This window comes from Mirounga angustirostris, unplaced genomic scaffold, assembly GCF_029215605.1.
Source record: "Mirounga angustirostris isolate CCGP_5_RB_7025 unplaced genomic scaffold, mMirAng1.0.hap1 SCAF_8, whole genome shotgun sequence".
Lineage (NCBI taxonomy): Eukaryota > Metazoa > Chordata > Mammalia > Carnivora > Phocidae > Mirounga > Mirounga angustirostris.
Window position 1 is genome coordinate 112,140,974 of NW_026991716.1, and position 17,852 is coordinate 112,158,825.

The window sequence follows — 17,852 nt, forward strand, 5'->3', positions numbered from 1 at the left end:
GAAGCTGCTTCCAGGCGAAGAACAGACTATAAAGAAAAGGAGAGAAAGAAAAAGTGGTGTGTCTCATTTATAACTTATTCTCACAGAAATACTAATTAGGTGCATTCTGTGTGCCTGGAACCAAACATCAAAGCCCTACCCCATAAACACAAATCCAACAGAAGAAGAAATAAAAATTAGAAATAATGCCATGTGATACAGCCAGACAATGAAATATTATTCAGTGCTAAGAATGAGCTATTATGTCATGAAAAGGCAATGGGAAAACAAATGCATATTCCTAAATGAATGAAGCCAATCTGGAAAAACTAAATACTGTGGGATTCTAACTACAGGACAGTGTGGAAAAGGCAAAACGATGGAGACAGTAAAAAGATCAGTGTTGCCAGGGATTAGGGGAGAGAGTAGATGAATCAACAGAGCATAGAGGACTTTCAGGGCACTTAACCTACTGTGTAAGATACTATGCCTTGAGATGCATGCATCATAGATTTGTCCAAACCCATAGAATGTAGGAAACCAAGAGTGAGCCCTAAAGTAAACTATGGACTCTGGGTGATGCCAATGTGTCAATGTAGGTTCAACAATTGTAACAAATGTCCTACTATGGTGAGGGATAATGGTTGATAATGGCAGAGGCTATGCCTGTGTGGGGGCAGGGAGTACATGGGAAATGTCCCTAAGGATCTTCTCAATTTTGTTTTGAATTTAGAAGTGCCAAAAAAAAAAAAGTCCATTAAAAAAAACAATATTCCCAATGCACAGAGTGAAAAAGAGATCTGATAGGACTATTAGTAGAGGGATATTAGAATGTAAAAATAATGCCAGTGAGACATCTGATACTATACTGTTGTTCCAGTCATGACAGTTTGGTTCCATTAAGTCACACTTCCTGACCCATTAATTCATGGATCTCAGCTCATGGTTTCAGGCTTAAGTGAACTAATTGTGTAATGAGCCCACAGGGCTAGAGAAAGAAGCGTGGTCCAAACACAGGCCAAACTGTGTAATAACAGTAATAATGACCCCAAACGACAACCCCCTTCTCTCCCATCATGGCCTCTGTCTTTGTAGGTGTCTTGCCATTAGGCTGTACATTCATAGAAGGCACGTCCGTATTTTATTCATCCTTGTATCTTCAAGAACTAATGTAGTATCAGGCACATGGAAGGCACAGAATAAATATTGTATAACAACATGAAATGAATAAATTGTTATTTATTGAGTGGACCCTAAAAAAAATACTTTAAAATTGATCAAATTGCTCTGGGAATATAGTAGGGATGACTGGAAACCCCCCGAAGCAGCTAAGAAACAGCACTAGGTCTGGACCAGCGGGAATGAACAGGATTATGCCGCTTGGAGAACAAGGAGAAACATATTCCAGATAGAGGGAACAGTAGCTGCTCAGGCAAAAAGCTCAAGATTAAACATTCAGGAAACAGAGAAAAATCAACATAGCTGGACCATAGGGGTAAACTGGTGAGAAAAAGGAGATAAAAAAAAAAAAAATGAAGGCAAATTGAGATGTATCTTAGGCCTGAGAAGTTCAGAGATTATCCAAACATATGACATCATACCATATAATCTGGAAACTACCGTGATCAGACACTTAAAGGTAAAAAGCCCCAATAAATCACTCTTGCTGTAGCAGAGGCCCAAATAGGGGAGTATTGCAGGAGCAGGCTTAATGGACCCAATGAAAGAAGTTGACTACCAAAACAGTGACCAGTAGAATGGATGGGAGAAAAAAAATTGAGAGGCTTTTCTGAATTTGCATAGATATTCTTTCCTGTTAGATGGAGAAGGAAGAGCTAAGGAAGATTTCTCCCCTTTCTCATTTGGGAGACTTTTACCTGAGTCAGGAAACAGAAGAGGAGAAGCAAACAAGCTTGGAATACAAAGATAGACCCTATTCTGTTGTGGGTATGTTGAACTTCAGATACTTGGGGAAAGATAAAGTGTAGTCTCAAATGTTTAATAGTGTAATTTATATGAAACCACTCTGAAAGCTTAAAAACACAAACCAAACTACTACTATTTTTAACAGTAACCAATATATGATGCACCTATAAAATGTAATGCATGTTGAAACCAGCGTAAGGCGTGAAATGGTCACATTTTTAGGGAAGCATAGAAGACTACTGCCAGATTGTCCCCCTACCAATAAGTACCTCTGGAAGGTGAAGGCCTATCAACAAAAACCTAGAAAAATAAACGTTTGGTCCTCTCAGCTGCAAGATTACTCTTGGCCCAGGCCACGGCAGGCCAGGCCTACCAAACTCACTGGGCTACCATTAGTGAAAAGATTCCAGAAACAGCCAGAGAGTTCTAGTGCCCACGTCTTCTCAAAAGCAGGGACAGTGAACAGCACAACTTACATCTAAGGTCAAAGGGTCGAATTCGGCCTTCCTAACCCCAAGGGATGTCATGGTATTGGTTTGGGACATGGGAAGGGATGGTTTATTTTTTAAGATTATTTATTTGAGAGAGCAAGTGAACACGCGGGAGGGGCAGAACGAGGGGGTAGGGAGAGAGGGAGAGGGGAGGGAAGGAGAGAGGGAGGGAGGGAGAGAGAGATTCTCCAACAGACTCTCCACTGAGCAAGGAGCCCAACGCTGGGCTCAATCTCATGACCCTGACATGAGCCGAAATCAAGAACTGGATGCTTAACCAACTGAGCCACCCAGGCACCCTGGGAGGGAATGGTTTATTAAGACAGCATTCACCACAGATCCTAGAGCATCTGGGGTACAGTGAAATATTCAATGAAAAAAGGGACTAACTCTACGGCACATAAACTAATCGTTTCATTCAGATTTAGGGCAGACATTTTCTAGTTTATTTAAACCTAAAGATGTTTTATCAGAATATCCAGAATAAACTAGTTTCCTAAAAATAATATATTGGCTTCAAAAAGGATTCACACGATAGATACCAAAAATATTACATGTAAAATTGAGTGGTAAGATTGTGGAATATTTCATTTCTTTTGGGAACAGGTCCCTGTATTTTCTAAGTTTTCCATATACAGCTACCAAAAATATTACAGGGATTAAGCTTGGGTGGTAGGATTATGATTTAATATCTTTGGGGACATTTCTGTGTATTTTTTAGGTTTTCTATAACAAAACTACATTACTTCTGTAATCAGAAATAGAATGTAACTTGCAGAGGAAAGAAAGTCTGTTCATGCCGGCTTCACCTCCACACCTCCTTAGTTCAAGTTACCAACACCTCCTGTCTGCAACACATCTTCCAGCTTTCTCTCTGGCCCTACAGTGCCTTCTCCCTTTAGCAGCCATAATGCTCCTTTAAAATGTAGAGTCCTCCAGTAGGTTCATTGCACTCAAAGAATTCATTCTCCACAAGACCAATCCATCTGGCCCTGGCCTATCCCTCTGATCTTAGCTCCTAATTTACCCCTCCCCCACATACCTGTCCCTAATTCCTACCCACCCTCACCCCCCTCCACCACCACACCTTTCCCTAACCCTCTCCCTCCCCAATGCCTTTCTCTGCCCAGCCACACTTCTTTAGAGCTGTCTCTAGAACAAACCAAGCAACCAGGAACAGGTCCTCAGACTTTACCTCTGCACTGGTCCCGAATCAAATATTGTCTCTTCAGAGAGGGCTTCCCTGAGTGCCCTACCAGAAGACACATTCCATACTATTTCTTGGTCTGCTCTTCACAGCACTTACAAGGGCCTGATATTTTTTTATTTAGGAACCACCATCCCCTTGCACATTATAAGCCCTTTGAGAACAGGAACCTTATTCATCTTGTTCAAACATCTGTCCTGAATATCACCACAGAGCTCGTCATATAGATGTACAATGAACTTTTGATGTGATATACTGAAGTAGAAGCAAAAAGTGAGGATTGAGTTATCATTGTTCCTTCGTATACTTTTACTGGGGTCTCCTGGGAACTGAACTAAGAAATTCACCAGGTTAACTCTGCAATGGCTTACATTTTTTTTACATGTGATATAACCAAGACATTCAAACACGATAATGCAAGAAACGTAGATACCCATATGTTCCAAAAAATGCAGATATTCAGATTCAAACTGGATTTGTACTCTTATCCTCCCATTGTTGAGCTATTCAGCAAAAAACGATGTCACAGAGAAACAAAACCAGGCTTATCCTCAAACCTTAGGATGTCTTTGTATTCCCAAATTAAGTTCCTAGCAGTGACAATCTGAAAGTTGCTGGCTGGGCTAAAAGCTAAGTATGCCCTTGAAATAGGCCCAGAATTCCTGGGATTTTGGACATAAATAGATCAACTAGTTTGATGTCTGGCTTCTTGCCGAGACTCCAGTTAATACTTGAGAATTTCTAGTTCTGTATGGGTACAGTTATCTTTTCCTTAAATTGCTAAAACCCAAGAGTTGTCCTAAATAATGGGAAACTCATTTATTACTATTTTTTTATTCTTATGTTAATCCCCATACATTACATCATTAGTTTTAGATGTAGTGTTCCATGATTCATTGTTTGTGCATAACACCCAGTGCTCCATGCAGAATGTGCCCTCCTCAATACCCACCACCAGGCTAACCCATCCTCCCACCCCCCTCCCCTCTAGAACCCTCAGTTTGTTTTTCAGAGTCCATCGTCTCTCATGGTTCGTCTACCCCTCCGATTTCCCCCGCTTCATTCTTCCCCTCCCGCTACCTTTTTTTTTTTCTTAACATATATTTCATTATTTGTTTCAGAGGTACAGATCTGAGATTCAACAGTCTTGCACAATTCACAGCGTTTACCAGAGCACATACCCTCCCCAATGTCTATCACCCAGTCACCCCATCCCTCCCACCCCACCCCCCACTCCAGCAACCCTCAGTTTGTTTCCTGCGATTAAGAATTCCTCATATCGGGTGCCTGGGTGGCTCAGTTGGTTAAGCGACTGCCTTCGGGTCAGGTCATGATTGGAGTCCCTGGATCAAGTCCCGCATCGGGCTCTCTGCTCAGCAGGGAGTCTGCTTCTCCCTCTGACCCTCCCCCCTCTCATGTGCTCTCTCTATCTCATTCTCTCTCAAATAAATAAATAAAATCTTTAAAAAAAAGAATTCCTCATATCAGTGAGATCATATGATACATGTCTTTCTGACTTATTTCGCTCAACATAATACCCTCCAGTTCCATCCACATCGTTGCAAATGGCAAGATCTCATTCCTTTTGATGGCTGCATAATATTCCATTGTATATATATACCACATCTTCTTTATCCAGGAAAACTCATTTATTAAATCAAAGGCAATCAGTGACTGACACATTTCATGCCATAAAGATAGCTGATTAGCTCTTTTTAGACTGCTACAAACAGTCTGATGGGAGGGATAGCTGAGAAAGTTCTATGTAATTATTAAAATGGAAACATTTCTGATCATGTACCTCCTCTCTTGAAAATATATGGGATTTATCCTGATCTAGGTTTTGAGGATCAACATATTGCAGTTGAACTGGGTTCGAATCCTAAAACTACTTGAGCCTATCTCCGAAACAGTGGCAGAAATAGAGAAGCAGACAGAAGTTCTTATTTAATAAAGGAAAAGACTGGAAAACTATACCTATTAGGACTAAAGTTCTAGTACTATTTGATTGTTAAGAGGAAAAATGAAATTCATTATATTTCAAGTGTTTCCTTCACAGACTGAGTGTGTTTGTGACATCCCACATGTTTTCTATCGGATATGGAAGAACCATGAACAGTGGGTAGTAAGACTGGGACAGGTTAGTAACAAAGGCTGGGATAGCCCCACCACCATTCTCAACTCTTCTAAAGGGAAACAAAGAGTTGCACTGGAATCCTCATCATGTGTCATGATTTGTTTATCATAGTTGGATGACAGGGGAGAGAAGAGGAGAAGGAACCGAATGGCCTACCTAACATCCAAATGTAGAATAACGTTGTTTCCTGTTTCCTTCTTCTTCCAACTGATCATTAGGACTCCCTTCTAGGTGATGGCTGAGAGTAGTTCTTAGTATTAGAACAAACTTTATGTCTAACTAGAACCAGAATGATCACTACTAATTAGGCAAGGGAAAAAAGCACCTCTCAGAAACCATTCCACAGAAAGAGACCAAGAACGAGCAGAGGCAGGCCTCAGATGATAGTTTTTCTCAGTAGAACCCCGGGTCTTTTGGAGCTTCTGAAAAAGGTGCTTCTTCTGTTAATTCCACTGAGGGACACCTGGGTTTGTGTTCAGGTAGTATGAACCTGTAAAAATCAGAGGCCAGACTATTAACCTCAGAGTCCCTGACAGCTTTTGTCTTGCCACAGGTCAGCCGAGAGTTCAGAACTCAGGGTGTCAGGAATGTATAGAGCCAGAATAGTTACACCAGAAAAGGGAGGAAGGAATGGATTTCTCCCAGTTCCTAGGCTAGTAACGAGACTTTAAAGAACTTTATTCTTTCTGTGGAACAAAGCCTGTTGAACTCAAGGTAGTTGGTTCCAGCCCCTACAAAATAAACTAGAAATAGGAATTTTTAGGTCTGGGCAACCTTGATCCCTCACCCTTTCTTACAAGAAGTTGTTCACTTATTCACAGTTAAATGGACCCACAAGAGAATGGATCACAAACACCTGTTATGTTAAAAAAAAAAAAAGGCGGCTTTAACTGGGGGTTGTACAAAAACAATGAATCGTGGATCACTGCATCGAAAACTGGTGATGTATTGTATGGTGACTAACATAACATAATAAAATAAAATTTAAAAAAATGAAGGCTTTAGGGGAGGAAGAGAATGGATGAAATAGGTGAAGGAGATTACGACACTTATACTGAGCACTGAGTCCTGTGTAGAATTGTTGAATCACTATATTGTACACCTGAAACTAATATAACACTGTATGTTAATCATACTTGAACATAAAAACTTAATTAAATATAAATGACTAAACATCAAGCCTCCCCAAATAAATAAAAAGGCCTTAAAAGCAATAATCTGTCCAGAAATTCTAACTTTTTTTCCAGTCAAGTATTTCCATGAAGTATTTCCTTATCTTTTTCCTTCCTCTATCACTCCAAGAGATATTTTTTTCAGTTTGGGTCCTTGCTGTCTTAGAGAAATAACATACTGTTTTTAAATGAGTTATTAATAAGTTTATCTTTAAATTGAGGAAATAAATCTAACAGCTGATTAGAAAGAAAACATTTTTCTGCCCCATTTGATTACAATCGCTAAATGTTAGGGAATACTTGTAGACCCACTCTTGCTGAGTAGGTTGGGGTTTACTTGATAAAGTGATCCTTTCTCTCAAAACTTCCAGATGAATTAACAGTGATGGAAACTGCAGCCACTCTTACATGTCATTTTGAACAATTTCTTTGGTAGTGCAGAGTTTACACTTATTTGAATACTCTTTATGTTCTGAAAGCCTTTTTTTTTTTTAAGATTTTATTTATTTATTAGACAGAGACAGCGAGAGCAGGAACACAAGCAGGGGGAGTGGGAGAGGGAGAAGCAGGCTCCCAAGGAGCAGGGAGCCCGATGCGGGACTCGATCCCAGGACCCCGGGATCATGACCCAAGCCGAAGGCAGTCGCTTAACCAACTGAGCCACCCAGGCGCCCCTGAAAGCCTCTTTTTTCTTTTACGTGAAGATCCATTTGAAGATGTTGACTCCAGCTTTTATCAGAAATAATAATTTGCAACCACGAAGTCGATTTACATGTTTACTTTTTAGCTGATGCCTCTGTGGAGAAGCTATCCTGCTCAAGACCCAAAGGATGAGGGGTGCTATTTTTTTTTCTTTAAATTTGGGGACTCCTATTGATCTCTCGGGAGTTAAACCCTGAACATTTCTTTTTACAAATAACCAGATACCTGTAGTATGAAGTTTCCTTTCTAGTCAGTTGAAGTTCAATGCTGAGCAAGGGTGATGTTGAATTTTAATATTCTTCTCTCTGGGCTGTAAGTGAAATCAATCATTTCGAAAAGGCTGCCAATTATGATATCCATTTGCCTATAGGGCATAAAGTATCTTTCTTTAGAATATGCCAGGAGTTTTTTAAGTCCTTTTAACCTCATCTTGTAAATAGAGACCTAAATTTTACCAAGCAGGTCGGGGACAGGGTTAAGAGTAACAGAGGTAATGAAGAACACTACTGCTTACTTCAACTTCATCCGGCAAGGATTTTTAAATCACACAACAAGTCCTGTTTTTCAGTCTCCGTTAAAAGCAAACTTGCAATGTGAGCACAAGGCTAGTAGTCACAAAACCTTTCCCAGCTGTGGATTTCAGAGCTAGCAAAAGCACTGAAAAGAGAAAAGCATGCAAAGGAGCCCTCCTTACCTGAAGTTCAAGCAGTACACCCGCTTCGTTACTACCGTAACCATCCTTTCCAAGTCAAGGGCCGGCAATGCCGGAGTGACAAGAAGTCAAGAAGGAAGCCAAGGTTGGAGCTTGAATCTTCCCAGGGTCCTCTCTCCCGCGACACACCTCCTCTCTCTCAGGCTCAGAAGACAAGTGGCTCTCACCCGCCCTTCACGGTTAACCGCGAGCCTGTCATTTCGGCTCCCTCACCCAGCAGCTGCTAGAAGCACCGGGCTGCAGCGTGCACCCCGGGGGTGCTGAGCACGAGCCCCACGCTGCGCAGGCGGAGGGCGGCCCGGGGGCGCGGGGCTGCGCGGCCGCAGCTGACGATCCTAAAGCCGCACGTTAGCGGGCAGAGAGCAGCTTTCCAGCAACGAGGACCAGCTGCGGCACAGCCCGGGCGCTTGCCTGAGCGCAGGGCAAGCTGGAGCTCGCGGAGAGCCCGGGAAGCGGCCCGGCGACTGAGCATGCTCGGTTGGCCCCGGCGCGGCGAGGGCCTTTCCGACCGTGACTTCTCTTCCTGATTTGAGAAAGGGAGAACGGAGAAGTGTGCGGAGGTGATTTCTTCAACGTGCAGATGAGCTTCTCCCAGCCCCCCCCACCCCCCCCCAAGACATTGCATTGCAATTAGCAAATATTATTCATAGGTTGATAGAGATGTTTGGAAGCTATCACTACTGTTTAGTCTTTCTCTCTGCACAATTAAGTTGTCTCTGGGGTCAAGTATGTAGTGTAGGCAGTGAAAGGATTTTTTTTTTTTTAAGATTTTTTATTTATTTATCTGAGAGAGAATGAGAGACAGAGAGCATGAGAGGGAGGAGGGTCAGAGGGAGAAGCAGACTCCCCGCTGAGCAGGGAGCCCGATGCGGGACTCGATCCTGGGACTCCAGGATCATGACCTGAGCCGAAGGCAGTCGCTAAACCAACTGAGCCACCCAGGCGCCCCAGTGAAAGGATTTTTATCCTAGAAAATCACTATCACTCAAAGATTCGGTGTGAAACTGCCTATTTTTGAAAGTCTCAGTAAGCAATGCGTCATTAATCAGTTGATGTCTACACAATGAAATCTGCCTAAAGGCAATGACCTTAGAAAAAAAAATTTTATAAAGTGTGCGATTTTTGAGATTTAAATGTTAATTTATATCATAATAACTCACATTTTGAAGTTTAAATCTTTCAGATGGCAAGCTTCAGATACCAGGGAATGTTGCTTATTCAGGACTGTGAACCAAATCCTTTATCAGGGCTTACAAGTACTCCATAGATGCTTACAAGAGAATGGATTGTGGATTGATCTGTAAATGGCACAGGAAGGTTGAAGTTCTTGAATTTGATATGAACTCTTGACCTTCTTAGCTTTGTGTTTTGGGCTGCCCAAGTACCTGAAAATAGGAATACAGTTGAAGTCTGTCATATAAGTGTCCAACACATAAGCAAATTAGTTTTTCAATATGATTTTCATTTTCGTGTTGTTGTTTTGTGTGTGTGTGTCCCCTTTCCTTCTCTTTCCAGCCCTCTAAGAGAACTCTTTGGCAAGCTGAGCCAAACCCAGAGCATGTTCTTTCTGCTACTGTTGAAACCAGGGACATTGACTCTCCATGGTTTGCAGATAACAGAATTATTTCATTTTGAAAAACTTCAAGCCAGTCATTCCTGCCAAGTCTGTGGAGAGTGAATCCAAGAGGCGGTCATGGCTGAATGCTGGGCCTGTAAGAATCCATAAGAACACATGGGTGAGCTGAGAGGTGTTTCGCAAATCCTTACCAGGTGTTGCCTTGGCCCATTGATCTAATCCCTTAGGCAGGAAAATTTCTCTCTCTCTACTCCCCCATCCTCCATCCTCTGACCGCCTTCTATTCTCCAGTTAAGACTCGGTGTCTCCCGAGTGCTTCTGGAGTCCAGAACATTTCCTAGCTCCCCTCCCCAGTGCCTCTCCAGTGCATACATTTATAACCACACTTCCTGGATTGTCCTTAGCTAAATCATGCCTCACCTACCACCAGCTGTGAATTCTTTAAGGACTGAGACAATGCTGGCTGTTTGCATTTATACAATTGTACACTTGCAGAATTACTGGTTTTCACATGTTTTCAGATTAGTTGAGGCACCCTAGGGAGTCCTTCTAATTGTACTGATCAATTACAAAATTGGTGGAGTTAAATTAGGGACATTTCCTAGAAGTGATTCCAGAAGGAAAATAATTTTTTCCATCAAGTCAAAGATTTCATAGCTGGAAAGGAAGATGTAGGCCTATTTGTGCAGAGCTGATAGATACAGATAACTAGGGTAGAGCAGTTTGGTCTTTAATTCCTGCTTCTCTATCCCAAATAGAAATAGAGGTACAGATACGTCTATCCTTACCATGGGTCCTATGGACACACACATTTTATTTCATAGCAAAGACTCTTTATAACATTTCCCTCATCAACCTCCTACATTTTTTTCTCTTTGTTATTCATCATTTTGCAGTGACTCTTGTTCTCAAAAGCTTTCCAACCAGCCACTCTGTTTTAATCTCTTTTTCTCCAATTCTTTTTCCATACTTCCCCTAAATTCTCTTCCTAAAAGTACTTTATCATTACAGTGAACTTTGTTGGGTGTCTTGGCGCGTCCTCCCAAGTTTCTCCTAGTAGATCCCCAATTATGATTATTTATTCATTCATCAAATAGTCCATTTGCCCAATAATACCTTGACTGGTCTAACTGGTCTAGTTTCCCACACCTTCACTATTCATTGGATAAGGGACAGGGACGGGTATGTGACCCAATTGTAACTCATAAAGAGGCTAAGAAAGTTTGCAACAGATGTCAGGAAGCTTCTTCTTTTCTCATAAGCGAGAATTATGGAAAGCTGCTAATGTCTCATTTTTAAACAGGTAAACATGCAGCCCCTAATACTACTGGGAACCATCTTTCTACCTTGAAAAGATCATACTTATAAAGAACCAACATTGTACAAAGCGAAAAGTAGAGATGGAAAACCCAGGTCCTTGGTGAATATCATTAAATTGATCTACCTACCCAAATGCCTTCCTTACCTCACCTCTTGGAATGTGAGGCAATAAAATCTGTTTAAAGGCACTTTTAAACAGTCAAAGCCTCCTGCCTGAGATAGCTTTTTTTTTTTCAATTTCTTATTCAAAATGCTAAAATGATTAAGAAATAACTACTTTTCGGGGCGCCTGGGTGGCTCAGTCGTTAAGCGGCTGCCTTCGGCTCAGGTCATGATCCCAGGGTCCTGGGATCGAGCCCCGCATCGGGCTCCCTGCCCCGCGGGAAGCCTGCTTCCCCCTCTCCCACTCCCCCTGCTTGTGTTCCCTCTCTCGCTGTGTCTCTCTCTGTCAAATAAATAAATCTTAAAAAAAAAAAAAAGAAAGAACTACTTTTCTTAGCATAGCATTTGAAAACGTTCTCCTGGCCCCTTTGCATATGTACATTTGTTTCCCATTATTTTCTGCTAGGCATCTTACATTTTAGCCATGCTGGGCTACTTGCTCTAATCATGTCATTTGCTATCCCATTGCACAGCCTGTCTTCGTCCTGCATTTTCTCCTACCAAAATCCAACTCTTTCTTTAAGGTCCGGATTAAAACATACTTTCTCTGAAGCAGATTTTCAGAATTAATATTTCAACCTTCTGTATTTTCATACATGTTGCTTGTACCTCTGTGTGTAAGTTTGGGTCCCCCAAGAAGCCAAGCCAAGATGGGATTATATGTGCAACAACTTTATTAAGGAAAATGTCTGAAAAAACAAAATGAGGAGAGAGCTGGGCAAGGCTGGGAGCCATCAGACTAGAATCAAGTCTGGCTCTGAGTGAAGGAGAGAGAAGGAAGGAAGGAAGTTGGATGCAGTGTAGTTCTATGGAAAGTTCTGTGAGGCTGTTGATGAATCCTCAAGCCAAAGTCTTCCATTGGAGGGGTTCAGCTTCTCCCCAGAAATGAGCTGCTTTAGTATCCCTGCCACCATCAGTGGTTACCTAGAAGAAGCCTGTGGGGTAGTGGCTTGAGCAAAAAACTGTGTGACCGTCAAGGGCATAAGAGTTGTGGCCTTAGTCAGCTATGCGCCCTGCAGCTAGAAGGGTAGGAGGCGCTTTCCCATGGCTGCCATGCTTCTTATTTACCACTCACTTCATCTTGTCCTACATGCTATTTGTCATATAGATGAGTCTCTTCTTTACTAGATTATAGACCCCTTAAGGGTAGGAATTGGGTCCATCTTTGTCCCATTGTATGTTTCACATAGTAGGATCCCAGCAGATTGTTACTCTGTTGCTCAAGCTGAATTTTAGAATATGTGGCCTCAAACTTCTGTATTAATAACTCCTTACAAAAGTAATAGTGAGTGGGACACCTGGGTGGCTCAGTTGGTTAAGCGTCTGCCTTCGGCTCAGGTCTCGGGGTCCTGGGATTTCAGCCCTGTGTAGGGCTCCCTGCTCAAGAGGGAGTCTGCTTCTCCTTCTCCCTCTGCCCCCGCTTGTGCTCTCTCTGTCAAATTAAAAAAAATAAAAAAGTAATAGGGAGAATGCCTGTGCTCTCTCTTGCAAATAAAAAAAATAAAAAAGTGATAGGGAGAGGGGCGCCTGGGTGGCTCAGTTGGTTAAGCGACTGCCTTCGGCTCAGGTCATGATCCTGGAGTCCCTGGATCGGGTCCCGCATCGGGCTCCCTGCTCGGCGGGGAGTCTGCTTTGCCCTCCGACCCTATCCCCTCTCATGTGTTCTCTCTCATTCTCTCTCTCTCAAATAAATAAATAAATAAAATCTCTAAAAAAAAAAAAAGTGATAGGGAGAATGCCCCCCTAAAGTCCATGAGAACTTGCTTTCAGAAGATATCAAATACTATTCCATGACTAATATTTTTAAAAAGAATGAACAGTCTCAGTCCCTTGTCTACTAAACCTGTAGGTCAACGAGTCTCCACACAGAAGCCATACTCTGAAACTTCAGGGTCCATGAGGCAGTGAAGTTGAGTACTGGCTGATTAATGCCCTATTTTTCACAAACTCAATCCCCAAGGCCAGTGGATTCCTGAACTTTTGGGTTAAATTTATAATGCACTTGGGTTCTTGACTGGGAAAACAAATTTCTCTGGCATGTTACACTTTGTACTATTTCCTCAACATTCATTTTTAGGAGATATGAGAATGGATCTTTCAGGTACATTTTCCAGATAAAAATAAGTTAAAAGTGATACCTCCTTTCACCTTCCTGCTAATGAGCTTTCTCCTCTTTGTGTCCTCGAACCACCCCCACCCCTTTTAGCTCATATAAGCTTCCTGTTGCCTCATTGTCTTTGGAACTTCATGTCTGTGTGGATTCCCCATATGTACACCTATTAAATGTGATTTTCTCCTGTTAATCTGTCTCATGTCAATTTGATTCTAAATCCAGCTAGAAGGACCATAGGGCAGAAGAAAATTTTCCACCCTGACAACCCCTGGGCTGATGGAGGAAGGAGGCCCTCCCCAAGCCTGGGATCCAGCCCTCTTTGGGATAGCTGTTGCCCACTGGGATAGCTAAGAAGTTTGCTGGTTTTGCCAGGCCGGAACTGGTCCACAATCAGTAAGCTGAGGCTAGCGGGCATGAACTATAGGGGCTGGGACTCCCAAGCTGGAGCCTTCCTGCAGCAGTGCCAATGGGCTAAGGCTAGTTTAGCGACCCCTGCATTGCCCACGGGGATACTGATGACACTTGCTGGGAGGCTGCCTCCAGAGGCTGCTGTTGAACAAAGCTAGACAGATACCAGCTGGGCTTACCAGAAAAGTCACCTGTAAGAGGTATGGTGGAACTCTCCGAGCAGCCCCACAACACAGCTGAATCCATGGGTGAGGGTGTGCCACTGACCTTCCTGATCTTAAACTAGCTGGAGTGACTGCAGAACTCATCCAGAAGCTGCTGCCCGGAGATGGGGAGCTGCTGAGGGACTGCCCCCTGGAGAGCCTGCTCAGATGACTGCAGAACTCACCTGCTAACTGCCTGGGAGGTACCGCTCTACTTACTGCTGGAAAGCCTAGGACAGCACTTGGGGGAGGTACTGCAAAGACTTTCATGGGGATGCTGCTGAAACCCACCAGATGTGAACTCCACTTAAATGTCCTGCATGCCAGCCCAGCACTGCAAGAGACGAACTCTGGAATGCTTCCAGGAATCCACAACCAGGAAGGGACCTCCCTACCTCCTGCAGTGTCCCTCCAGCACCCTCTACTGACAAAGCTTAATAGATAGCACAAGACAAATGTTTCCGTGTCACAAGCAGGCAATGAAGGATGGACTGGGAGCTGAGAGGCAATAAATTAATAACTGACTGGCACTGTGCTTTTGTCAAAATCACTACTTTATATTGAGATTATCTCTTTATTCATTTATCTCTTCCACAGGCAGCTGATGAGTAAGTGTCTCAAAGGTAAGGATAATTTTTATAGTGTATGTGTAGCATAGTGCCTGGCACATATTATGTGTTTAACAAACATTTGTCAAAATGTGGTACTGCATATATAAATATCACATCCTGCACTAAAAGGCTCACTTGGTCTGACAAGCAGTAGGTCCGCCCAGATTTACTTGGCGTGAAGGGAGACCATTACTTCCACTGTTTGGAAACTTGCAATAGTGGTAAGTGACACATTGCTCATCTGTAAGTCACCATTTTCTAAAAATGGGGTTTTTGTAGTCCCTAGGAATTTTGGTTGGGGTTGACTGTAAATCCTCCTCCATGAATCACCAGAGAGAAAGAAACCTCTCCTTTTTAGAGGCAGATTATTCTATGCAGAAATTTACTGAGAAAATGAGAAAAGTAATTATACTTGTAAGCTACATGATGTCCACCTTACATAGACTCTAGTAAAATGGAAAAATAAAAATGAAATGATTCAAATATATAACAAGTTCATTGTGCTTAGGTATATGCATCAACAAGATCCATTTTTTGTGATGTTGTAATTAAAAGACTAATTTCAACTTATGTTGAAGATAGTATCTGCACTCAATGAGTCTGGGAGTTGAATTGAGAGACGAATGTGCTTAGTCAATATCAAGTATTAAATCAGTGCCTCCTATAGAATAGGGACCAAAGTATAACTAAGGTATAGACTTAGTTATTACAGTAATGGAACCCAAAAATACAATGACTCAAAAAAGATACAAATCAGTTTCTTTCTGGTCTTATAGACATGGGGTAGACTCTGCTCCATAAAGTCTTCCAAGACTCAGGTTCCTTCTTTCTTGTTGCTTGACCATTCCTTAGGTCTACCATGTCCCCATGGTAGAAGGTGGCTCAGTGGCAAAAGTCAGACCATGCCTCGCTCTCACACTTGCTGAGGGATAAGTGAGAGAAACAGCAGTTGGTTTTCATCAGTCCATCCAAAAGTCACCTTTTTGTAAATCATCTCTGCAAGGTAAGTGTTTTTATTCAGTTCAATGGCAAAGTAAGGACATCTTTATTTTCCCAGAGTGGTCACTTATTTAAAAATTTGAGCAAATATACATTGTGCTCGTGTTGTCTTGAGCAGCACCTCTTGGTTCTAGCCCACATAAAAGAGAAAAGAAAGAAAGTAGATGGTAAGTAATTCCCTTGGAGAGAAATGATGTTGATGTTGCGCTTTCACTCAATTCCCTTGACTAGAATGTGGTCACATGGTTCTAACTCTCTGCAAGGTAGGATGGGAAATGTAGCCTCTAGCTGGATTGGGATTTGTCTTAAAAGGAAAGGCAGAAGAGAGAATGAAAGCAGTCTCGACTACACAAAGATCTTTATTCTGATATTATTAAAATTGTTGCTTGGTTTTAAATACTCATTTTAGAAACATGTTGAATACTTAAATTCTATAATACTAGCTGATTAACTAAAAAATAATGTTAACTATTCTGAATATGTTAAATGGTTAGAGATTTGAGGTCAGCCTTTATAGTTCCTATTACCATGTTTCATTAAATTAATATATAGGCCACTAAAAAAATATAAACCATTCACCTTTACAAAATAAATTGGTAGTAATGTGCCAGGAAATGAATAAGCACATTAAAAAATAAATTTTAAAAAATCAGAAATTTCTAAAGAAATATAGCAGACTAGGAGCGGAGGTACAAAATTTAACTTGAAAGACAAAAAATTATTTAACAACAGCAAAAAGTACACAAATATGGAGGAGTGGGCTGTAACATTATTCATTAATGTTTGAAAAATGTCACCCGGAGCAAACCAAAGATATTAACAACTAATAGGTACAAAGATGCAATTTGAAATTCTTTTGAAAGCTCACTCTGATACATTTAGTTTGAAGGAAAAAGTAATGACAGGAATAACCACAATTGAAAAAGAAGCATAAAATATTACATGACAATAGTTTACAGAACTATGCAAATGAATATGAAAACTTGAAATACATGATTTTCTAGAAAGTTTAGAAAATGATAATAATTGACCCCAGAAAAGATAGAAGACCTAACATATGAACAACCACATTAGAAACTCAGAAAGTAATCAGATAAACTCCAAACAAAATATGGTCTCATGGATAATATGTTTCAAATGTTCAGGGTGCAAAGAATTTCAATGTTATTTAAATTGTCTCAGGCACAGGGAAAGAAGGAAATCCTCTGCATTATTCAAGGTTCCCCAGAGAAATAGAATCAATAGGATGTGTGTATTAGTCGGCTCAGGCTGCCATAACTAGATACCATAAACTGGATGATTTAACCAACTGGAGCGTGGAAATCAGAAATCAGGGTACCAGCATAGTCAGGTTCTGGTAAGAGCCCTCTTCCTGACTTGCAGATAGCTACCTTCTTTCTGTGTTCTTATATAATGGAGAGCAATGATGGAGAGAGTAAGCTCTTTGGTGTCCCTTCCTGTAAGCCCACTAATCTCATCATGAGGGCCCCACCCTCATGACTTCATCTAAACAAAATTACTTCCCAAAAGCCCCATCTCCCAAATGTAGGGACCCGAAGGGGTATGTGCGCCCCAATGTTTATAGCAGCAATGTCCGCAATAGCCAAACTGTGGAAAGAGCTAAGATGTCCATCGACAGATGAATGGATAAAGAAGATGTGGTATATATATACAATAGAATATTATGCAGCCATCAAAAGGAATGAAATCTTGCCATGATGTGGATGGAACTGGAGAGTATTATACTGAGCGAAATAAGTCAATCAGAGAAAGACATGTATCATATGACCTCACTGATATGAGGAGTTCTTAATAACAGGAAACAAACTGAGGGTTGCTGGAGTGGTGGGGGGTGGGAGGGATGGGGTGGCTGGGTGATAGACACTGGGGAGGTTATGTGCTATGGTGAGTGCTGTGAATTGTGTAAGATGGTTGAATTACAGATCTGTACCTCTGAAACAAATAATACATTATATATTTAAAAAAAAAAAGAAGAAGATAGCAGGAGGGGAAGAATGAAGGGGGGGAAATCGGAGGGGGAGACGAACCATGAGAGACTATGGACTCTGAAAAACAAACTGAGGGTTCTAGAGGGGAAGGGGGTGGAGGGATGGGTTAGCCTGGTGATGGGTAT

At 41.7% G+C, this 17,852-nt stretch overlaps 1 protein-coding gene across 1 annotated transcript in view; it reads right to left on the reverse strand.

Moving 5' to 3' along the window:
• ARHGAP18 (Rho GTPase activating protein 18) overlaps nt 1-8,367 on the reverse strand; it is a 192,486-nt gene extending 184,119 nt beyond the window's left edge. Inside the window, exon 1 of the mRNA XM_064598090.1 lies at nt 8,309-8,367. Within this exon, the coding sequence (XP_064454160.1) occupies nt 8,309-8,352 (44 nt within the window). The 5' untranslated portion in view covers nt 8,353-8,367. The remainder of the gene's footprint in view (nt 1-8,308) is intronic.
• Between the last annotated feature and the right edge of the window lie 9,485 nt (nt 8,368-17,852).